General features: G+C 35.6%; 1 protein-coding gene across 1 annotated transcript in view; it reads right to left on the minus strand.

The window, feature by feature from the left end:
• LRP1B (LDL receptor related protein 1B) overlaps positions 1 to 25,265 on the minus strand; it is a 1,825,183-nt gene that overhangs the window by 520,153 nt on the left and 1,279,765 nt on the right. Inside the window, exon 32 of the mRNA XM_046659286.1 lies at positions 24,473 to 24,622. Coding sequence (XP_046515242.1) covers positions 24,473 to 24,622 — 150 coding nt within the window. The remainder of the gene's footprint in view (positions 1 to 24,472; positions 24,623 to 25,265) is intronic.

The following is a 25,265-nucleotide window of genomic DNA, read 5'->3' on the forward strand; positions in this document are numbered from 1 at the left end:
ACAGCCATCTGTCAGCCTGTTACCTGCTCTTTTGTGCAAGAGCAGCTCTTTGCAGTAGGTCTGAAACCCTACGCCCTGTTTCTTAGGGTAGTGATGGAACTAGAAGTCTGTTTGCTCTGTCTTCTCCCAACATTTGTTTTTATTATTATTTTTTCCTTAAACAGGAGTTTGGAGAAGGACAGTAAAGGTGGGATGAAGAGCATTGCAGAACAAAGCCTAGAATTTTGCTTTGAAGTCTTTGTGACCTTGAACTGACAGATATGGCCCTCAACACTTTAGATTCATTATTGTATTGAGAGGCTTGCCTCATTGAAAGCTGAGGGGGCAGTCTGGGGTTACAGGGAGAGAAACTCGAGAATGGCAGGTAATTTAATTTCCTAGTTGATGGCTTGACTGTGTTGCCAGTGAACTAGTATTTGTACAACGATGAAGGAGAGAATGATAGTGAGAGGGAGGAATTAGCTGACAAAAACAAGGCAGCTCCAAATAACCACTTGCTGGGATGTTCAGAAAATAAAAAGTAGAGTTCATTCAATGAAAACGGATGTTGCCTAAGATTGTTTTCATCAGAAAAAAAGAAGAGGAGAAAGAGGAGGAGAGGGAGGAGGAAGTGACGAAGAACTGCTCAGCTCAGATAACAGAGAAAACCATTCGAACATTTTAATTAAATGCATTTGTATTAAATATTCATCTTGTATCACAGTTAGTTTAATTGTTTAATTGTGTCTGAACTATGTTTTATCTGCTTCCTCCTTCCATTTTCCATTACACCAGTTAATGTGTTAATATACAGTTGATAGTATTTATCATTTTCCAAAATGATGATTCCCAAACATCCCTACACCTTTTTGTATTTGCCCTAGATTTGCTTCCTCTGGAATCCTTATCTCCACTGCTGCACCCAACTCTACGCCTACTATCTGAAGAATGATACATATTCAGATTCCCAGACTCAGCTTATATGATTCCTCTATTTGGAAACTTTGAATGCCCCCAAGAGGTAGAATGATGCATCTCATCTTTTGTGTTGTTCTGTAGTCCGTGTATAATTCTAACATTCATAATCCTATAGCACTTTGTTAATTTACTTGTATGTATCCTTGTTTAAAATGTAAGACTCTTCAGGGCAGAAGATGCCCTCTTATGTCTTCTGAACTGTTATTCTCCATACATATGCCAATGCCAGTCACATGGATGGTTTTCAAGACTACTTGAGAGTCTCTACAGTAGGTGAGAGAAGGTGGTTTGGAGTCACACACACCTGCTTTGATACCTGACTGTGACTCGTACACCCAGGGGTGATCTCCAGCAACTTACCTGGACTCTTAGTATTAGTCTCCTCCTGTGAAAAATGAGGAAAATTCTACCACACTCATAAAATACATGAAGTATTTAGCCAAGTGACTTGAATGGTAGGGGCAACAACAGGTAGCTATATTGAATAAATGAATGAATGAATCAACAAAAACTCTGAAACATATATATGACTATACTGATTCTGTTACATAAACAATTTAGAAAAATATTTCTACCCACTATCAATAGGAATGCATGTGGAATTAATTTTTTTTAAATGATGGATGTATTTGCAATATTTTTCTCTGATTTTATACTATGTCTCTTGAGGCTAGTGAAGGGTAGCAGAATATGTCAACCCAAAATATGCCTCTTTGGCATAAGAAATAGTTTGAGCTGACTATTTTGGGGAAAAAAATCACACACAGGTGAAGCTCTGAAAGCAGAGTAGAAGTTACCATTTTGTAAGGGGAATTTACATTAAAAGAGGGGCCTGTGCCAGGAAGAGAGAGCTACTGCCAGCAATGACTTTTTCACCTCAGATACTTATCTGCAGGGCAGGGCAACCTTTGTTTCCCAAACACCTCTTCTCACCCACCTCCCCACAAATAACCTTCCTCTAGTGAAGCCTCAGACCCATATCTCTTTTCTTAGCTCAAGATGGTATGTAAGCCTTCGTCATCTGGCTGCCTTTTGCATCTCAAATCTTTTGGGGGCTTGTGTATACACATACAAATTAAACTTTTTAATTCTCCTGTTAATCTGTCTGTTATTACAGGAAAGTCTCAGCCAAGAACCCAGAAGGGTAAATGAAAAACTATTTTTCACCCCCTAAACCAGTTACAATCATTAGCGCGGAGGCTAGCTGAGTCAAAATTCTTAGAGTTGGTGGAAAAGAACAATTCTAATCGCCTATGCTGATCACTCCAAAGGTGATCACCAAGTCCAAGCCATACATAAGATGACCTATCAGGGTAGGAAAAATAAAATATTAGAACATCTATTTGTAACTGTTGTAAACAAGTGAGATTAACAGTGTTCAAAGAAAACAGCTCAATTCTTTGACCTTTACTTACACATTATTTAGGAGAAAGGTTTAAGAGAATCCTTTTTCCTTTTGTTAAGGGATTCAGCTTAAGCAAAATCTTAAGAGGGTTAAGTGATGACCTTCCCTGTTTTGGACTGAATTGTCTGTGTCCTCTCTCCAACCCCCACCTCCCGCTCCCAGATTCATATGTTGAAGCCCTAACCCCCAATGTGACTGTATTTGGAGACAGGGTCTTTAAAGAGGCAATGAAGGTTAAATGATGTCATATGGATGGGTCCCTAATCCAATAAGACTGGTGTCCTTACAAGAAGAAGAGATACCTGGGATATGAGCACATATGGAGTACACATGAGAAGGTGGCCATCTGGAAGCCAAGAAAGTCTGAGGAGAAACCAAACCTGTTCTCACCTCGATTTTGGACTTTCAGCTTCCAGAACTGGGAAAAAGTAAATTCCTATCGTTTAAGCCATTCAGTCTGTAGGGTTTTGTTACAGCAGCCCCAGCTGATTAATACACTTCCTCATAACTGCTAATTTATTAAGAGCAGAAGAGAGTACTGGGGAAGTTATTAAAAAGAGTCTGAGACATTTTGAAGGGTCACGCTCAGAAGCACAATGGGAATCAGAGAGACAACTCACCCTAAATCACAGCAGATCTGAACCTTACCTCTAAAATATATTCCAATTACTTACCTCCAACTTATTTCTAAGGGCTGTACTCCTTCCACTTCTACTGCTACCTCACTAGTCCAAGCTCTCGAAGTGTCTCACCCGAACTCCTATAACAGCTTCCTAACAGCCCTCCTCCACAGTCCAGTCTTCGCACAGTATTAAATAATCCTTTTAAAACTTAAACCATGGCTAGCCCTGGTGGCCTAGCAGTTAAGTTTGGCTCACTCTGCTTCGGTGGCCCGGGTTTTGTTCCCAGGCACGGACCTACACCACTTGTCTGTCAGTGGCCATGCTGTGGCTGCGACCCACATACAAAAAGAGGAAGACTGGAAACAGATGTTAGCTCAGGGTGAATCTTACTCAGCAAAACAAACAAACAAAACCCCATAACCCAAATTATGAAACTCCTGCGTAACCATTTAACTGGCTGTTAGAATAAAGTCCTCAGTCTTTACTATACTGGTGAGTCCCTCAGGATCTCTCCCACCTTGGCCATTCTCTCCTCTGGAATGGAGCTCCTGCAGCTCTAGCCACATGAGCCAGAACATGCCAAGCACTTTCTGACCTTAAGGGCTTTGTTATTTTCTCTGTTGGGAAAGCTCTTCCACAGAAATCTTTATGAAGCTAGATCTTTCACGTCATGCAAGTGCTAGCTCAAACAGCACCTCCTAGGTGAAGACTTCCTGGCAACTTTACCCTGTTTTATTTCACACCACTTTTCTCTATCTGACATTTTTGTATATGTTTGTAGATTTACTGTCTACCCCAACTAAATGCAAGCTCTATAAAGACAGGGATTTGAATTATCTTTTCCCCCCTGTATCTCCAGCTCTTTGAGAAGGCATAATCTAGATATATAATGTTGAATAAATGTGCATTGCTCTAATAGAAATCCTGGTACTAGAAATAATTTGGGCTGATACTAGAAATACCACCAATTCAGCTACTCTGATGCCTAAGGCATGCCTTGGGCAAAAGGGCTGTGTGTGAATGACAGAAAGAGATAATGAATTGAAAAACTGATCACCTAGATTTATTATCACCTGGGGCTGGGCAGTTGTTTTCTAGATTTTTCTGTTTTCTTATGTTTTGATATCCCTAAATAAATAGGATACTGGAGAACAGATCTTCACTTTTTCTTCGAGTTGCAATGGAGTCTTGAACTTCTGGCATGGAGTTTCATCCGTGAACCTGGAGGCAGAGAGTAGTGACCTTATGCTGCTCCTTCTCTGGTAGCCATGGATATTTCTGAGGTTGGGTGTTAGCTCTCCACTGGGTAGTGAGGCCTGGCTAGAAGAGGGAGTATCCTGAGGAAGTAATGCTGGGTTCCTCTTGGAGTTTGCAAACAATTACTTAAAATCTAGGTAAGCAAGTCTAATCAACTTGGGTAATTTCTGTGGCAACTGACCTTAAGAAAAGACTGGACCCCCTGATGTTCATAGCAGGTTGGGACTTGGAATCACAATAATGTGAATACTAAATGGATACAGTGTTATTTTGTCATGATAGGCTAGTAATCTCTGGTCTCACTGGTTACACTTACTTTAAATCAACAAAGCTCTATGTCTATATTTTGTAGTAAGTTTTCTTTTTTCCTTGATAACTTCTAGCTATTTTGAAATGGGGCAGGAGGGTCATAACGTATCATGTGTCAGTTAGAGCCAATTATCCCTGACTTTCTACTAGTCCCTAGAATTGTCTTGAATCAGATTGTTCTTCCAGGTCTGTCTGTCTGACTTATACATTACGCAGTCTACAATCCTGGATTTTGTTGCGATTCCTGTTTCATTTTGGAGTCACATGTATTTTTACTATAGACACTTCTTCCCATTACTTGAAATAACCAGGATGAAACTCTGTTCCCAGTAACCAAATCCCAATATAATATGAAGTATTAACCTCTGTAGACCTTGTCCTAAATATATTTTTATTACTATGTTCAGGTCTTGGTTTTCAGTCTTTGGAAGGACTCTGGAAAATGGGAAAAAGGCTTAGAAGATGAAAACTGTGATGTAGATGGGTCTGAAAACCATGCACTCTGAATGAAATAAAGAAAACTAGATGTCTAATCCAAATAGTCAGGGGCAAGAATAGTACTGCTTTCATCAATTGACAGATGCCTGAGAGCAAGATTATGGTAAAGGCTTAAACGTTTGTAAACCATTTGATCTAGAAATTCTCTAACTAAAACTGTACCCCAAGCTCTGCAAATAACTAGTTATATGGATAGTCATCAAAATATCTATAAATTTTTAAAAAAGAAAATAATTTTAAAAGCAAATGCTTATATACAGGTCATTATTTAAATAAAATCTCATGTAAGTATATAGTAGAATATTATGCAAACATTAAAATGATATTGTGAAATGTTTATTGACCTAGAAAGCAATGTGTACCACAAATTAAAAGTGAAAAGTTTATATATAATTTTTTAAAAGTATGTCACAAATTTTTAATTTTCTAAATAAAGCTTTAAATCACAGTTCTACAACAGAAATTCTTGATATCTTTAAATGATACTATTTTTGCCCATTTTTAAATAATTTACTGTATTATAATTAATATTATGTAGCTTCAACTTTGATTTCAATTTAAATCATCTTTACAATGTACTTCTTGAGCAAAGTTTTCTTCTTTTAACATCAAATGAGAATCCAAAAACTAGCATTTTATTCTGGTTTGATCACGGTGTATAAGATTCCAATATTTTAAAAATTTCTTCAAATGACTGTTATATTTTGAATAATTTATTGTGCTGTCCTTATTATTAAAATATGAATGTCGTTGTTGTAGTTACTACTTGACTCCTGACACTACCAAATAATTAATACTGTAAAATTTACTGAGTAGAAATATATGTGTGAGTGTAAGTATAAATATATTACTGGAAAAAAAGGTTAAAAAATAAAAACTGTCACAAATAAATGATCTTTGGTGCTCTCATTTGCCATGTTCCTGTCTTTCTCAAATAACTTAATACGATACATCTATTTGTTTGAAAATAAAAACATGTATAATGTCTACATTATAGCACATTTCAGGGGAAAGAGTTACCCATTTAAATATTCAGTTACCAAAATACCATGTCATTGCAGTTCAATATTTTCAATTAAATTGGTGGGATATCTGCCAACTGGAGCACACTCTTGAATCAGAAAATAAAAATAAAATTAATGTTTGTAGAGTGAGCATTGCCTATAATCCTTTATTTTATAGTTTATTAAACTATGAATGTCATGTTTAAATGTAAGTCATAAAGCGAAGAAAAATATATGTGCCCTTTATAAAGAAACTGAAAATGAGAGTTCTTATGTGATTACTTCATTGTGCCCTCATTTTCATATCTAAAAATCCACTAGATAAGGACTCAGTATGTTAGAAATAAATCATGATATATTGCTCCTGAATAAGAAATGTAACTCTGAATTTGAAAATATGTACGGTTCTCATTATATTTGGAATTTAAATAAAAATGTTCAATTTATTAGCACCAAAATTTTTAAGAAGAAAGAGTGACAAGATGATCTGGAGATGTGATTTTTATCATTATACACCAAGTATTCTCCAACTTTGACTAGGTTTCTCACAAGGAGAATTCCTTACAAAAAAATCTGGATGGCACAATATGAGAATAAAATCCCACATAAATGCCTAGATTTAATTTGCATAGAAATAACTTGGAAGTATATTGGTTGTTTCAGAAAAAGAAACACATATGTCAAGGGGGCTGTCCAGATAAATTTTCAAATACTAGAATGTAGTTAGTTAGTTTTAAAATTTTACTCACTAGGACTATGTCATGGCTACTTTCTATAACTATGCAGCTTTTATATATTCTACTGTTGATTCAACAGAAATATAAGAAATATTCAAACTTGAGAAGTCTTCAATATTTTTGCTTCCATTAAAGGCAAGACTGGAGATGATGAGGGCAAATCTATTCTTAAAAAAGTAAAAGTTTTCTTCCAAATTGAAATCTTAGCAGTCCTTACCATCCACAAGTATTATTTGTCTTACTATTGTACTAACTAAAGCGTCCTCTTGTAAAAGTTTCTGTGTCACCCACCTGTCCTTGTACATTTCATCATATCTTTTAGGCAAAGCTCTTATCTCTATTCCAAGTTGGCAGAATCTTTTTTCATCCCACACATAATCTCATTAGGAGTCAATTCAGCACAAAATAATCTCATCCTTGGCCTTTTGGTACTGTCCACCTATGATACATCTGTATCAAAAGCTACATAGGACAATTACATCTATAATTTAAAAACCTAAAAGCATAGTATTTTTTAAAAGGTGCACAGGATTTATGGTCTCTTTTTTCCCCCCAATACTACTCCAGATATTCTTTGAATGGTTATAGTTTAAATATAGGACATTATTAATTAGAATTAAATTGATGCAGGCATTTGTTTCAACTTTGCAACGTTCAATATTCTCACAGTATATGAGATTGTGCTGATACTGATTATTAAAAGGGAAAAAAGAAAAATGTAAATGTATACTGATGGTAGGGTACAATTTTTTTTTTTAATTTACCTAAATCTAGATATATATGGCCCCAGAAAGATCCTCTGTGATCAGATGTCATCTATCCAAGTCTAATTTGGGCTGAACAAAAGTGCCAAGTAGGCCTCAGGTCTGATTGTTTAACTTCAGTTTAAATGAATAATACTCACCAGATCATGATATGATTCCAAGTTGTTTGTTACATTCCAACATGAGCTAATACCTACAGTCTATGAGCAGACTTCAGGAATGACCTCTTTGGTTCTCTTGATTCATTTTCAAGCTCTATTTAGAATGCTGTCATAGTTATATTAACTCAAAAATCTATTACAAATCTAAAACACACTATGTCTTTTTCCACTCTAACCATTTTACTATTTCTACTCTTCAAATGAAAGGGGAGATATGGGGCAATATAAAACAATTATGTCTCTACTCAAAACATTACACACTTTCAAATTTGTTCTTTTTTAATCTCATAAACCAAAAGAACATAATTTTTTTCCTGAAAGTGATTCCAGAAAAGTTCATCTTTAGTAGTTTTCAAAGGGGGAAAGAATCCCTATTTAATGCTTTTAAGTATGGTAAAGCTGAGATGATTTAATTATTCCGTTTATGTTAATGAGACCATTCTCTGATCACTAATTACAACCTAGTTAAAAAAATAGTACTATGATGTACTTTGCAATTGTGGTGTTTATCCATTCTATTAGGTAATTATCATTAAGAAGAGAAAAATATTGGAACACAGCAATTTAAGGTGACAAAAATTGCTGGAATAGTATCACATATAGTCCTTTGGAGATTTCTCGTAGTACTTATAATGTAAATTTTGATGGGCTATTAGTTTTCATTAATGGTGGTTTGAGTACTTAGAGAAGACAACTATGTACTATACTTAGTGCTGGGCAAATTGCCTGGATATATTTCATATATTACTGTTACTTTAATGAATAGTGTTACGGCAATTAGAAGACTGATGGCTTAGAAAATTTAGGTGGATGTATTTGAAGTTCTTTGAACTAAGTGACATTGCTCACTGTACACTAAAAAGTAACATCCTTTTTTGAAATGTATGATTTGAAAGCAGAATTACTTAAAATATATAGCATAATTATAGTGAATATAGAATAAACTGGTTGATATATGTCAAATTACGGAGAGAAATGCAATAAAAAGTGTAACAAATCACTGGATCTTTTGCTGAAAGTGATTGTAAACACAATTTTTAAGTAAATAGCATATCATTTGAATCTTTTTAAATAATATGTTATTTATTCAGCTTTTCATTACCTATATTTTCTTAAGTAGAATATGCTCACATAATTCAGGTATAAACACAATAATTATGTAAATATCTAATAGAATTGCACTGATGTTCATTCATTTATCTGAGAGAATTAACATATTTTCAATCCTTGAGATAGACAGCAACTGGGATTATTTTTCTAATCTGTTTTAAAGACTCAATTAATAGAACCATTCTCATGCATTATATTCCATGTTTCATGAATGCTTTCTCTTGAATAATATTTTATAAATGTATGACTTGGTATCTAGAGATCATTCTCTCAAAAAAAGTCAATCTTTTTTAAAAGAATAAGTTAATAATTTTTCTAAATCTAGATAATTTTAGCTGGCATAATACAATGCTGTAGGGGAGGAAGACATTTCCTCTACCCATTCTAGGTCCTTCTGGCAGGACTACGAATTAAATTGACATGAGAAAGAATAACAGGGGAAAATTAAACAAAGCTTTATAACATGTATACATGGGAGAGACCCAGAAAAATTGAGTAACTCACCAAAATGACAGAAACTCACCTTAAATACCATCCTCAGCTAAAGACAAAGGAGGATGTTGGGAGTGGAGGGAGTCAGTTATGGGAGATTACCAGAAAAGTATACTAAACAAGACTAAGGTTGTTAGGCAGATTTATGTCCTTGCCTTCTGCATTGATAAGAGTTTTTAGAGATAAAGTCATCCCCCCTTCTTCCTGGTATAGAGAGGAAGACACCTTTACAGATGGAGATTTCCTTTACAAATGTAAATATCTCTTACAAAGGGTAACTTCTACTTTTCAGAGTTTCTCTCATGTGTGCAGTTTTTAAAAGTAACCAGCCCAAAATAATCCTCATGCCAAAGAGAAATATCATGGAGTGGCCAATTTCAGTCCCCCACAATGCCATAGACATTTAAATCATTCAAGCTTTTAACTTTAGAACATTTGGAATTAAAGTGGTAAACTAGGAGTTCTTCAAAGTTAAGTTTGTTCTAAATAACTATAATTATTTTCCTCATGTGACTGATTTTATGGTGTATTATTTCTATAAACATTAACTATAACAGATTGAAATAGTCATATCTACTAGAAATTTCTTTCTTATTGGAATATGTAATCATTAACAGCAACATTGTTATAATAAATTGGAAATAAAGCAAAACACAGGGGGCAGAACTAATTTCATGATCATTAAGAATTTCATACACAGCGAAGCTAAAACTTTTCCCTTAGAGAAGTTATTGTAGATTATTACTTTTAGCTAATATTTTATATAGAAGTTAACTACATATTGTATTTTAGTAGATTACTTTAATGGCAACAGTAAAACCACATGAAATAGGCATTTTTTAAACATAGAAAAAGTTCCATGGAGGGGGAAAGTAAGTTAAATACCTATATACTATTTTAAGAAATAAAGAAAAAATATTTAGGATCTCCTTTTAAAAGCAAAAGGTGTTAGAAAGTATGGTCAAATAGCCAATTTCCATTTCCTGTTCTCTCTTCCTTATATGTTCTTCACCCACAAACCTGAATGACTCATTCTCTAAGTGCCTTCAGATTTTTGCTCAGCTACCATTTCCCGGTGAAAACTGCCATGACTTCTCTACTTAAAATTATAATTTTTCTGGCTCTTTCTTCCCAACCCAACTCTGCAGTCGCTATTTTTTATGCCCTGGTTGAATGTTCTCCATTAGCACCTTTCACCAACTGACAAACTTTGTTTCACTTGTTTATTTGCTTATACACTGTTTTCCTCCACTGAGATTATCAGCCCCTTAATGACAGAGAATTGCTCACTGCTTTATGCTGTGCTGTGTTACTAGCACCTCAATAGTGCCTGGCTCATCATGGTCACTTGATAAATTATTGAATGAGTAAATGAATCAAAATTGGGACAGATAAGTCTCAATTATAATCTCCAGTATATAAGCATAAGCATGAGAGAAGTAAATCTTGACTTCTTCAGTAAGTTACATAAAAAAGAAAGAAAACAAACATAAAAGAAGTATATCTGCCCTCCCTTCTCCACCCTCATGTTCACTGCAGCATTATTTACAGTAGCCAAGACGTTGAAACAATCTAAATTTCCATCAATGGATGAATGGAAGGAAAATGTGGTATACATTATATGCAATGGAATATTACCCAGCCATAAAAAACAATGAAATCTTGCCATTTGCAACCACGTGGATGGAACTTGAGGGCACTGTGCTAAGTGAAATGTCAGACAGAGAAAGGTAAACACCAGATGATCTCCCTTATATGTGGAATCTAATAAACAAAAACAAAGAAATCAAACAAAAAATACAATGAACCCACGGATATACAGACCAGATTGGTTGTTGCCTGAGGTGGGAGTGGGGGGTCAGTGAAATGGGTGAAAAGGATCAAAAGATACAAATTTCCAGTTATAAAAATGTCAGGGAGATGTAATGTACAGCATGGTGACTATAGTTAATAATAATGTATTGCATATTGGAAAGTAGCTAGGAGAGTTGATGTTAAAAGTTCTCATTACAAGAAAAAACAAATTTTTGTAACTATGTATGGTGACAAATGTTAACTGGACTCACTGAGGTGATCATTTTGCAATAAATACAAATCGCGAATCAATACGTTGTACACCTGAAAGTAATATAGCATTATTTCAATTATACCTCAGTTAAAAAAAAAAAAAAGCTCCAGCTGAACACTGGGCCTCACTGGTAAGTCACTGAGATAAAATCCTTCCCTAAACCACAGACACCCTCCAGAAGTCTCTTTTAGTCATTTACTCCTGGTATGAATTATTTTAACTGATAGCTTTTGTCTTAATGAGAAGCCAAGATGAGGGCAATGAAAGAATGTTTTGTTTGTTTTGTTTTTACTTGGGATGAGGGTTGAGGGGTGAGGCAGAATTAACATACACACTGAAAAGAAAGAAAGCAAACATAAAACAAGTATATCTTCCCTCCCTTCTCTGCCACCCTACCTTTCTCTCCAACACAATTTCACACCATCAGCTTTTATAAATACCAGATGTACGCTTTTATTTATTTATCTTTTTAAGGATTTCTATTTTAACCAAAATTTGTGATGACAAGCCAACAGTCACAATATCAGGCTTCATACTGATCTCTGAGGGACAGAAGGAATTCTTTTGGTATAGTGCAGGTGTCTCAACCTCGGCACTGTTGACATTTTCGGCAAAATAGTTCTTTGCTATGGGGGGCTATCCTGTGCCTCATAAGATATTTACCAGCGTCCTTGTTTTTTACCCACCAGAATGCAAGCAGTAACCCTCTCTACCCAGCAGCTGTGAAAATCTAAAATGTTTTCAGACATTGCCAAATGGTTCCTGGTGGACAAAATCACCTTGGGTAGAGAATCACTGGTATTATGAAGAGAACTTTAACTTTGAAGTTAGACAAAATTACGTTAGAGACCCATCTTTGACCTTGGACAACCCACATTGTTTTCAGTGTTAAGAATGCAGTCACGTATCTCCTTTGCATGGTTACTGTGTCTGTTAGCACTAACACATGTAAATTGCCCAGAAGAAAGTAGATGCTCTCTAAATAATAGTCATTGAGATAAACAGTGCAGCATAACAGATAAAAACACATGATATTAAAAATACATCTAAATTTGTTTTTTAATTAAATGCATATGTAGAAAAATTGGAGCCATCTGTACAGACTTTTTAAAGCCAGTTATTTTCAGGTAAAATACATTTTGGAGACTAGTTCAAATCAATATATACATTTACCTCATTTTTAATACCTGCGTAATATTTCATTGTACAGCTATTCCATGATTCACTTGGCTAGTCTTTTGTAATAGACATGTAGGTGTTTCCCCCAGACTTTTCTAATTATAAGCACCACCAAAAAGTATATTCTTGCATACTTCTCAGTGCACATACGTCTGAGTGTAAGTACACCTACAGGACAAATTCCTAGGAGAAACACAGGCTTTAAAGTCTAAGAATCATGGATTAGAAAGCTTGCTACACTATTACCTATGTAACCTTGAGCAATTAATTTAGGCTAGCTGAGCCTCAGCAGGGACCTCCAGAATAAGCAGTGTTAATGGTACCTCTCTCAGGGGATTACTGTGAGAATTACATGAGTTAGATTTGTAAATTAAATACCGGAATGTTGTATTTATTCACAGTATCAATTATTATTATTAAAGAGTAAAATGCAATTAGGCCCAGCTGTGAGAGACTACCTTTAAGAGCCTAAAACATTCCAGACACCAAAGTTTTTGTTTTGATTAAAAAATCTTTCACTTATTCTGTGTGTTTATGAGCATTTTTTTTCCATTAAGCTGTTTAGTTCCTCTGAGAAGAAACACAATCCAATATAACCCTTCTTTTCTTGTATTTCATATACATATGTGTATATAACATGTGCCAGAAATGACTATCTTTTACACATTTATCTTGTTATTCATTTTCTTCCCTTTTCAATTCAAATCCTTATATTTTAAAGTATTTTCTTTTAATATTTATTTCAATACACCTTTAAATTCTACAATATATTTATGGTTGTGATCATTCTGCATAAAATTTGCCTGCTTTGATTGAAAATATATTTTGATTGCTGTGGCAGATGTTTTGTGTGTAGATGGTCGTTTTATTTATTCATATATTCTGCTGTTACTTATTGAAATGTACTCAGTGTAAAGCACCTTGCTGTGGGTCATGAATGATGCATACATGAATAAAATGTGGTCCCAAGTTATGGAGAACTGAGAGATGTTCACACATTAGGAAAGACAAAAAATACTCCACTACATTAGAAAAACAGAAAGGGATTCAGAGGAAGGAAAGATCTCACATCACACTGAGGCAAAGCTGATGTAAATGAAGGCTGGTCTTTAGGCTGGCTGATAAGCATAGAAAGCAATCAAGGAACAAGAAACAGCAAGACAAAGAGAAATAAGTAGGGCATCATCAGACACAGGGGAACAGTTGCCTGGATGGATTGCACTCAACTAAAGCAGAGGTAGAGGAGGAGTCAATGAAAAGTAGGGGACGTTGTGCAAGGGAAGACGGTTCCTGGGAGGGGAAACAGCACTTGAGTCAAGATCTCTGAGCTGGAGTCTCAGAGGACTGGGTTTTCACAAATTTTACTGACCCTAGTTCCCTTTATCTATAAGGTGAGCTAATAATCGTGTGACAAACAACTTTCAGTGAATGAAAAGGAGGAAAAAGATGAGCATTTCACAGTAAGTTGCGAGTGCTTATTTAAGCCTCTGAGGGTGGCTAAGCAGGGAGTGCCGCAGCAGATCAGCAGGTTTTGATAGCTTGGAGACTGGAGATACAGAGAGTGAAAATAAGTTAAAGGGCTTTGGATTTGCCCAAACAAAAAGTTATTAAGTACCTAACTAGACTGTGAAAGGAAAACAAACAAAACAAATAAAGGGGCAGAGCTATCAGCTATAAAAAGAAAGGTAGCAATCCAAGCGACAGAGGAAGGAAGGGGGGATTAAAAGAAAGGAAAAAAGAGGAAAGGAGGGTGGGAGGGAGGAATCTCATAGAAGCAAGGACTCCTTTGAAACTTTAAGTTTCAGCCTCTTTTCACATTGAGAAGGAGAGAAATAATTAGGAAGCTTTGATTAAAAAAAATAATCATAATAAAACCTACATTTGACAACCTGCAAAGTGGACTTGCATTGTACAAAACACAGGAAATGACTTCTTAAGGAGGACTATTGAAGTCAAGAACTTTCAGTGGATAAAGATAGATGATTTAGATAGAGATACATCTATAGATACAGACAGCTAGGCCTGGTGGTCTAGTGGTTAAGATTTGGCACTCTCGGGGCCAGCCCAGTGGTACAGTGGTTAAGTTTGCACGTTTCGCTTCTCGGCAGCCCAGGGTTCACCAGTTCAGATCCCAGGTGTGGACATGGCACCACTTGGTAAAAAGCCACACTGTGGTAGATGGGTGACCTTGCTGGACAGGTTTCAGCGGAGCTTCCAGACTAAGACAGACTAGGAAGAAGGACTTGGCCACCCACTTAGGAAAAACTGGCCATGAAAACCCTATGAATAGCAGTGGAACATTGTCTGATACAGCACCAGAAGGTGACAGGATGGTGCAAAATGATCAGGCAGGGTTCCACTCTGCTGTACACAGGGTCACTAGGAGTCAGAATCAACTTAATAGCATCAACAACAAGCAGAGGTAGATAACCCTTGACATTCAAGAAGAACACGTGTTGTTACCTGTGGAATTGCTATCTACAAATATTATAGTAAATATAATTTCCAAAGATCATACGGAACCATAAAACAAAAAAAATGTAGAGGTACAATTGAATCTTAATGAGAGTAACTGTGTATGCAATGGAGTAGCAGAGAAGAAAGCATAAATAGGTGTGAGTATGGAGTGGAGGTTTAAATTCAAGCTCATACCATTGATAGTGGCCAGGACTCAAACTGCAGCCCTAACAAAACTTGGCAAATTACTACATGATACATTTTAACAGGCTAGATCCAGATTACTTGTGATTAAATAAGATGCTGGCCATTAAATTCCCAAATGCCAAGGATTTTCTATACAGACATACAGATTTCTTCAAGTCTGCCTGAATAATTCCCATACCCTCATTTCTATTTTAAATCTAAGATGCATTTGCCCCAACTCTTCCTGACCCATCCTAAAAATACAAAATGCAGACGTCACCAATCTGCCATTGCCTGAATTCCATCTTGATTGTCTCCAAATACCAATAAGCCCATTTCTGCCAGTGCATTTGTTTTATTTGTATATTTTCTGTCAGCTCTATGAATTGATTTTTCTACCTTTCCCTTCAACATGAACACCATATGTGCAGTCTGCTCTCAAACTGCACATGCTGATAGCAAAAAAGGGGAAGGGAAATAGTATTTGTTAAATGTAATCCATAAGTAACCCACAAACCCTAATTTTAGTCAATAGTTTTAACCTCCTCCTCCTGACAAAGGCACTTGGAATTGAATGGCAACTTGATTAACTTGAGTTTACCTCACTGTCTCCTGTAGGCGTTAATGATCAGGAAAATGCCAAAAGTTACGAGAAAAAGGTTTTTATTCACCAACAATCAAAAAAGCTCTATACCTTAAAACAAGGTAATCAATAGTTAAATAGAACATAGCTGACTATACCTTATTTTATAGTACAAAGTATTTGAAAATCATGTAAGCAAATGTTTTAGAGTGTCATTATTTCACGAAAGTCAAATATATTTATAAAAGAAAATTTCCTTAAAAAGAACTGCTACACACTAAGACAAAATATCTAAGAAAAACAAACAGTAATATAATTTTAGAGCTACTAGGTATTGTATTTGAAAGCAGAAGCTACTATATTCGCTAAATCTGACAGCTGGTAAAGATAATTGACAAGATCATCTTTAAAAATGGGGAAGAATTTGATGTTGAAAGTTACAGGCTAGTCAGCATATATGTAGTAACTGGAAAGTATCTTAGTTAGTTTGGGCTACTGTTCATATTCTTTTCTATATATCCTGGATATTCTATTCTGTTCTGTGAAATATCATTCACAGTTCTGCAGCCAAGACAGCTTAAGTGTTAGTGTTGGTAAAGACTAATTTTTTTGCGGTTAGTTTAGAGTTTCAGTCAGCAGAGAGATTAGACAATTGTTAAGCACTTTGTTGTAGAAACTCTAGTGGGAACATTGGAAACATTTAATCTCCAACAACAGTAACATTGTATTCATCCTTAAGCAAATAAATACGACCTTCTCTGATATTCAGATGGTTCTGAAAGCATTTTAATCTGATAGACTTGGCTTTCCCATGGCAAACTATCCACGTGCTGGAAATCTCCATAGCAGCTATTATGATGACTTCAAATTTGTGAAGTGAGCCTATGAAAAGTATGAACAAATGTCCCTAAGGGTTACATTTGTTAAAGCCTTTCAAGGGCTCTCTAAAGGGCAAACGATTAGTTATTTTGTTAACACTGATTTAAAAGAAATGTGTGCATAACCAAATCAACAGAAGCAGGCTTTTTACTCATTACATGACTGACTTTGTTTCTGATTGGAGACTGAAAATGCACGTAGAATATGCCTTTTTCTCCTCCTGAATTGATTCTAATAGTAGCCAAAATTCAATATTCTTCTAATATTTACATATTAATCCTATTCTGGCAAATTGCTACTTGAAACAGGTCAACAGTAGATTTAAGCTGTGATTGATAGAAAAATTCAGCTGTGAGAGCCTAAGTATTCATAGAAAATGTGTAATTTAAAAAAACTTTTTTTTCCTTTACTTGTGACTCAAAGTTTATTTCATTTTAAAGAGGAGTTAGCCCCTTCCAAGTAATTCTAAGATGAATGGTGGAGATAAATACTTAGATATCTACAAAAAGTACAAACCTATTCTAAGACAAGTAATTTAAGCAATTCTATGTCGTAAACATTGACCAAATTCTCAACTGAAAGTCAAAATTGAACAACTTTGCCTGACTTCTAAAACAGATTAATATGAACTCTGATTAGCATAACTTTACAAGTGAACTTGATTTTTATTCACAATTTTTATTGTTTCTCCTATATTTTTTCAAGTTAGGTAACAGCTTATTTAAAATTATTTCCTATATCTCGGATCAACCCATTAGTGATAAAATCATATAAAGTTGTTAAGACTTGGTAGCTCATATGGTCAAGGCTCATATTTTTGCAGAATAGAAAATTAAGGCCTAGATTTCAGCAATTATCCCATATCCACAGCTGGTTAGTGAATAGTAGGAATCTAAATTACACTTCTTTAATTGATAAAGACAGTAATTTTAATGATCTCTAAGGTTACATTCCGTTCTAAAAGTCTATGATTTAACCACACAATCAAGACTACTACCCATCTTGTATTGTTTATGTATAGAAGTAGAGGAAGATGGGCATGGATGTTAGCTCAGCTCAGGGCCAGTCTTCCTCAGCAAAAAGAGGAGGATTGGCAGTAGTTAGCTCAGGGCTAATGTTCTTCTTCAAAAAAAAGATTTGGCACTCTCACTACCGCAGCCTGGGCTGTTTCCCCATCAGGGAACCATACCACCTGTCTGTTAACTGTCATACTGTGACAGCTACATGTTGCTGTGATGCTGAAAGCTATGTGGCCAGTATTTCAGACTTGCCATCTTATTGTAAGAAGACAGTGTATAGGATTCCTAACCTTAGATTTTGGTATGACTCTGTGAGGTTTCAGTCTAAAGATCTTAACAACACTAAATGCATCAGACTCACAGCCTGTCACCTGCCATCATTTGTAACATTCCACAGATGCCATGACAACTTGCCATAATAATTTATCTTTGGAAGTAAAGATAATTGACAAGGGAAGAATTTGATGTTGAAAGTTACACGCTAGTCAGCATATATGTAGTAACTGGAAAGTATCTTAGTTAGTTTGGGCTGCTGTTCATATTCTTTTCTATATATCCTGGATATTCTATTCTGTTCTGTGAAATATCATTCACCGTTCTGGAGGCTCGAAATCCAGGATCAAGATGCCTGCACTTTCTTGCTGTATCCTCACATGGCAGAGAGAGAGGCTAGCTCTCTGGTCTCTTCTTAGAAGGATACTAATCCCATCACAGGGGCTCCACCGTCAAGACTCTTTCCTCCCAAAGACCCCACTCCTAAGACCATCACATTAAGCCTTCAACATATGAATTTGGGGGAACACAAACACTCGGTCCATAGCAAAAGCTGTTGAGTCCTCATCAAACAGCCTTGGTATACAATGTGTAAATCACTTCTGACCAAGTGAACTTCATTCCTTGGTCAGAACTTCATCCCTTGGTCTCCTTCACTGGAGAAAATGTAAACCACGGACAATACCATATATGAACGATGGTAAACTTGAAAGACGTCTACCTGGTAAATTACCACAATCACCTGAGAGGACTTATTTAGATATAATTAAATTATTTTTTTATATATATTTTTTAAAACAAAGCATTTAAAAACATGACAAAAACTGAAAAATAAATGAACAGCTAAAGCAGTTTTTGTTGGTTCACAGGGCATTCCTTCACTCTTCCCTCACTATCTCTTCAGATTTTTACTCAGAAGTCACTATGTTGGTAAAACTTTCCTTGGCCACTCAATCTAAAACCTAAAATTTCATCTCCACCCCATATACTTCCTTTCTCTTTTCTCTATTGTGCCTTTTGCTTTTTTTCTTTTTTCGGTCCTTAACAGTTACTATCATTCTGTATGTTTTTAGTTATTTATTCCCCTATTGTCTTCCTTGCTTCTCTCCGAGTTTGATGAAGTCAGGATTCTCACCACCATGTATAGCAGTGCCTGGCATATAGTAGGCACTAATAAATATCTGTTGAAAGAACGAACGGACTTGGGTGTTGATTGCTGTTAGGGTGCAAGCTCAGTTACTTCAAGCTCAGTGAAGAGGTAGATCTCACATTGATATGTTCTCCATCTGATGTATATACCTCAGGCAGAATACAAGGTCTGGTCAAGCAAGACCACAAAACTTTGGTGAGAAGTCACAGTCCTGTCCTGTAGGAGAGGGCTGCCTTCTCCTCTGTAAATTATGCCAGCTGGGCGTTAGGTCCCTTAACTCCATCCTCTTTTCTCAACAATTAAATGTCACCAGTATAAATGATAATCACACCAGAGGTGGCAACTAACTGGTGCCCTCTGGGTTAAATAAAGCACACAGAGGGTTGTTGTGGTTGTCTGTTTTTTGTTAGTTTCCGTGGCTTGTATTGTGTGAGCCTTCACAGTTAGCCTATATGGTATATTAGCCTACATGGTATTTCTCTTTTTATTGTGATTTCTTGGTAACATTTAAAAATTGTGAGATTTAAAATAAAAATCTGGATTTCTTGCTTCTCTTGAAAAATAAAAACTGGTTAATGTTCTTTATGGTAAAAATAAGTGGAGCTGAAAGGTGTCGTATATCAAGTGGGGAATTAGCTCTCTTCAGTTTTATCATTATACTTCCTGCCACTCCCAAGTGACTCTAGATACAGAAGCCTAGACTCATTTGTTACTTAACATCATTTTAGAGCTACTGGGTGTTATTACACCTGACACACTTAACACATAATTGGCCTGACTCTGTTAAATAAGTATTTGAATTTGTAAATCTGTTCGTAAATGAATGAGTGCTCTGTGGATGGAGTGACCTAAGAATTAGTTATCTATTGCTATCTAACAAACTACTCCAAAAACTTTTGCATCTTAAAACAATAAATATTTATTGTCTCTAATAGTTTCTGTGAGTCAGGAATCTTGGAGCAGTTATGTGGATGGTTCTGGTTTGGAATCTCTCTTGAGATTGCTGAAAAGTGTTAGCTTGGGCTGCAGTCATCTGAAATCTTGACTGGGGCTGGAGGTTCTGCTTTTGAGATGACTCACTCACATGGTTCTTGGCTGGAGGTCTCAGTTCCTTGCTGTGTGGACTTCTCCTTTTGGCTGCTTGGGTGACTTCATAACGTGTCAGCTGGCTTGGCCCAGAGTTAGTGATCCAAGAGAGAGGACAAGGAGGAAGGCTTATGCCTTTAATGACTTCATCTACAAAGTCATACACCATCATATCTGCCTTATTCTATTCATTAGAAATGAGTTACTAAGTCCAGCCCACACTTAAGGGAAGGTAAATTAAGCTCTACCCCTTGAAAGAAGTATCAAAGTGCTTGTGAAACTTGGATGTAGCAATCTTGGTCTTAGAGTCTTGGACTCGGTTGAATCATCAAATAGTGCTTTATTTTAATCTTCTGCTTTATCTAATTGTAATATTTCAAAGATCTTTTCAATTCACTTGGTATATACTATTCCAAGTAAAACTGGGAACCCCAAGTGGTTACAATTTATAATCTGTGAGGTTTAACAATTTGTGAAAAGTGTCCAAAGAAATTTTTAACTCAGTTTTAGGAAAAGCACTCCAATTTTAATGAAACACAAACTTTTAGTAAGTTATCATCCATCACCTAAGTAGTTTCTCCAAGGAGCTGGCATATATTGGTAAATAACTGGTTACTTCATAGCACAATTATTTGTTTTCTGAATGTACAATTTCAGAATCATTGTAGGCAAATTTTTTCTTAAACATTTGTAACTGTAATTATCACTAATCCCCTGGATAGTAGTAAGGTTCTTCTGTTTTACTTTTTTATTGCCTTTTTTTATATAACTATAATATTCAGCCTCAGCAGGAAATGGGTCATCATCCTTTATTTCATCCCCAAAGTAAAAAAGTAGAAAGGTTCTGAAAGAAGAAGGGGGAATCTGAGGAGAAAGGCAAGTTCAGAGCTAAGCTGGGAAACTTTATAAAATAGAGGTTGCCCCTCTGTTTCTTTATGGTGATTGCCTTTAAATTTTAAACCCTCAAACTGCTAGATATATTTTGATATATTCAGTTAATGTATTGACAATAGAGTCATTAATACATTTTATTATATTTATTTCTATCTTTCAAGATTAATGAAATTATAGTGGTGGAGAGGTGTACATGTACATAACCATTCACTTGTCAAAAGAATTTTTTTTTTTTTTTTAAAGATTTTATTTTTTCCTTTTTCTCCCCAAAGCCCCCCGGTACATAGTTGTATATTCTTCGTTGTGGGTCCTTCTAGTTGTGGCATGTGAGACGCTGCCTCGGCGTGGTCTGATGAGCAGTGCCATGTCCGCGCCCAGGATTCGAACCAACGAAACACTGGGCCACCTGCAGCGGAGCGCGCGAACTTAACCACTCGGCCACGGGGCCAGCCCCTTGTCAAAAGAATTTTAATTTTATGTAAGGTTCAGTTCACATACAGCACTGACGCCGTATTAGATTCACAGCGCTGACACAATATAGGCATTGTGATTGCACCCAAACTTTCTCTCTTCTATTCTTTCTTGGAATAAAACTAAATGACTTTCTTTTTTTTGCTCAAATGGACTATTGCTTCATTTTTTACGACTGTGTTCATAGCATTGAATTCTGTAAGTGTAGTATTCATTTCCTACTCAGCAGGGTCAGGAGAAATCATGTTAGTAGCAGAAATAAAGCCTTACATTTTTCTATGAGGCAATGATTTTTATAGTGTATATATATATATATACACACACACATATATACATTCACAAAAAAGTCAATGATGTTCCTTGAAATGTTATGACAGATTTTTAACATTTCCTCTAATTTATTGGATTCCTTGGTTATATTATTTGCTAGTTTGGGTTGATTTCATAAAGTATATTGGAATTCAATTTTTGAAAATATAATGTGGGTGGTGATTTGGGGATTGTTGCAGCTTGCCTAACCACTTTCAGAATTTAAACTCTGCTTATTTTTATTCAAGTGATTTAAAATATGTACAAATGCACATAAAACAACATTTTTTTGTTAATTTGGCAAGGGTGAGTAATACAAAATATACAAAATAATCTTTTTTTTCCCTTATTGCTTTATAAGACAATTGTGAATAAGTTCCTGCTCCAAAACAACCTACTTGTCAGGTACAATAAATAGATAGGTAGATAGACAGACAGACAGACAGACAGATAGATAGATGTCTTATGAACACACACACTGAGAAGAATGGCAACATAAGGCTCTACAAATACACAGGAATTGCCCAAAGGCTAGAAAGAAAATTGGAAAAATTTGAAAACAAGATTATTATTTTTCTAAGTTTAGATCCCTCATCTGGAGAAAACCCATTTTTAAAAAACACTGATTATAAGAAACAAGAGAAAAACAATAGAAAAAAGTTGGTGAAAGTGATAGCAAGAAGATAGCAATTTAGGAACAAAACTATAGCAAAAGAAAGCCACTATTGTCAAAAATCTAAAAATGCCCAACTAGGTAAAATTAGAGAGTGTTTTACGAATCAAATTAAGTGACACCAGGCTCCATCTTTGATGTCTGCATAAAATTCTACTTTTTCAAAAGTGCATTCACCTACATCTCCAAGTGAGTCTTGCAATTTTGTGATGTAGACCAATATATTTAAATCTGTATTTCTCAGCCATGAAAACTGCAATAGAGAGCATCTTAGTACTTAATGATAGGTTGAAACAATCTCCTTTTCTCTCCCTCCCTCACAGAAATGTATGTTTTTTGAGACTAGTGTTCATGTCTATATTCATACTTCAGAGCCAAGCACAATGTCTGTACATCAAAGGTGCTACATATGTGTTGAACTGAACTGAATTAAACAATTTTAGCCTTATTTTCTGACTCATCCTGTTTTAAATGATAACTTGCAATACCTAAACCTTATTCACTTTCATTCAAATATTTTTAATCTAATTGGAATCAAAGGTGATAAAAACATTTTTTTTCTAGGAAATGAAGTTTTAAATCTTTCTCAACTAATGATTATTTACTTATAAACTTCATATACTCATGAACAGTCATTAACAAAAACAAAAAACTCTGATTAAATCTGGGAAATAGTAGAAGAGTCTAAAGATTGCAGAATATTAAATTAAAAGACCTAATTTATTACTTACATAAATAAACTTTAAAAAATATATCCTGACTTTTTCTAAACAGTATATGTTCTTTTAAAAGTTATCCTGAAAGCTGCATGATATTCAGAATTGCAAATATGAAATCAGTTTCCGGATTCCCTGGAGCCAAATGTACCTGCTGAGATTCTTTGTGGAATGTCTAATCCTTACATTGCTGACTGGCTATTAACTTCAGCTGAGAGCCAGCCATCCGCTAAGCAAAGATGCAGTCACCCTCACTAAAAAGCACTTTTTTTTTTTAGGAAGATTAGCCCTGAGCTAACTGCTGCCAATCCTCCTCTTTTTGCTGAGGAAGGCTGGCCCTGAGCTAACATCCGTGCCCATCTTCCTGTGCTTTATATGTGGGATGCCTACCACAGCATGGCTTGCCAAGCCGCGCCATGTCTGCACCCGGGATCCAAACCAGCCAACCCCGGGCTGTAGAGGCAGAAGGTGCGTGCTTAACTGCTGCGCCACCAGGCCGGCCCCAAAGCACTTCTTTATAGTATCCACTCTTAACATATTTTTAAAACCCAAACTATCTTCTTAAATTAAAATTCACATTTCGAAAATCAGTTTCTAATAAAAATACAGTAGAGGTTGGTTATTTGTTCTATGGAAAGCCATACCTCCCTGTTAGTTTCCCAATCACCTTACTCACCTGGCACCTGTTTTTTCCTGAAGACTGAACAAAAGGAATGGAAATAAGGCTTAAATCAGTAAAATCTCTACTCTTTCCTAAGTCTGGGAAAGAATTACTTGAGGGAGAATAATTTCGATCACTGGTCAATGGACCCTGTGGCCTTGTCTCTTGAATTATCTGTGTGAATCAAGCTATCCTTTATAAGCAGAGATATGCCAGATTTGACTTTAATATGACAAACACACAAGGCCCTTGCACTTTAGAACACTGCAGTGGAACACAAAAAATAATCGTAAAATGCTACAAGTCACAGTAAGCCAAGAATCAATAACAGTAAAGTTAGTATTGCTAACAGCATTAAGTCCCTGATCTGAATAATCTTACAAATTTGTTTGCTAAGGTTAAAAAAAGAAAAGAAAACCTCACAGAGATGTGCAATTTGAATGTGCTTCCAGTGCTAATGGAGCCGTAACTTTTCCGAGCTTTTAACAAGTCATAATTAATCAACCCCCAATCAATATGAAGCACCCCAGCTATAGAACCATTGCACTTACCCATGATGGTGAGGGCTGTAGCTTTTGTTAATTCTTCTTTCATTGACTCTATTACTTCTAAATTACCGCCATCCAGGTTGCATCTATTTATGGTTCCGTTTCCTGAACTGATCCAATAAAGCTTGTTTTCCACATAGTCTATCGATAGACCTGTAATTAAATTATACAACTTAAACATAATGGTAGCCACTTAAATTGTAATATTCACCCAGCACTGGATTTGAGGGCACACAAATAAAGTTGCAAGTTCAGATTTTGTCTTAAAAAAAAGATCTAGCTAATAGGGAAATACACATACATTATTTTAATTCTCTGTGAAACAATATACTTTTATCAGCACTCAGTAATGTCTGTTGGTTATCACAACAATCATGTGACATTGATAGGAATGACTGTTCCATTTTATGATAAGGAAAATAATACCTAGAATAGTTAAGAAATCTACTTGAGACTCTTGCTAGTAGGAGGACATTCCAGAAATTTTTAAAAAGTGTCTGTTTCTAAATTGAGTGTCTACCCTCTTCATTACACCACTATGCCTCAGAAAGTTTTAATGTGTAATACTCATTTGGGATACTAATTTCATCAATGAAATCTATAATTCCTCCTCTACCTTCCGCAAAATTTACTTTAGGCAGTTATAGATTTAAATTGGTGGTTTTGAGTCTTTTCAAGTAAATCCAAAGGTAGAAGAATTTCAACTATTAGTAATTTCACTGATGCATGGAATTGAATTGGGCTCATTGAGGGGCTGCCATGGGGAGATAAACCAATCAACAAGTCTGTGAACCAA

Source organism: Equus quagga, chromosome 4, assembly GCF_021613505.1.
Source record: "Equus quagga isolate Etosha38 chromosome 4, UCLA_HA_Equagga_1.0, whole genome shotgun sequence".
In the NCBI taxonomy this organism is placed as follows: Eukaryota; Metazoa; Chordata; class Mammalia; order Perissodactyla; family Equidae; genus Equus; species Equus quagga.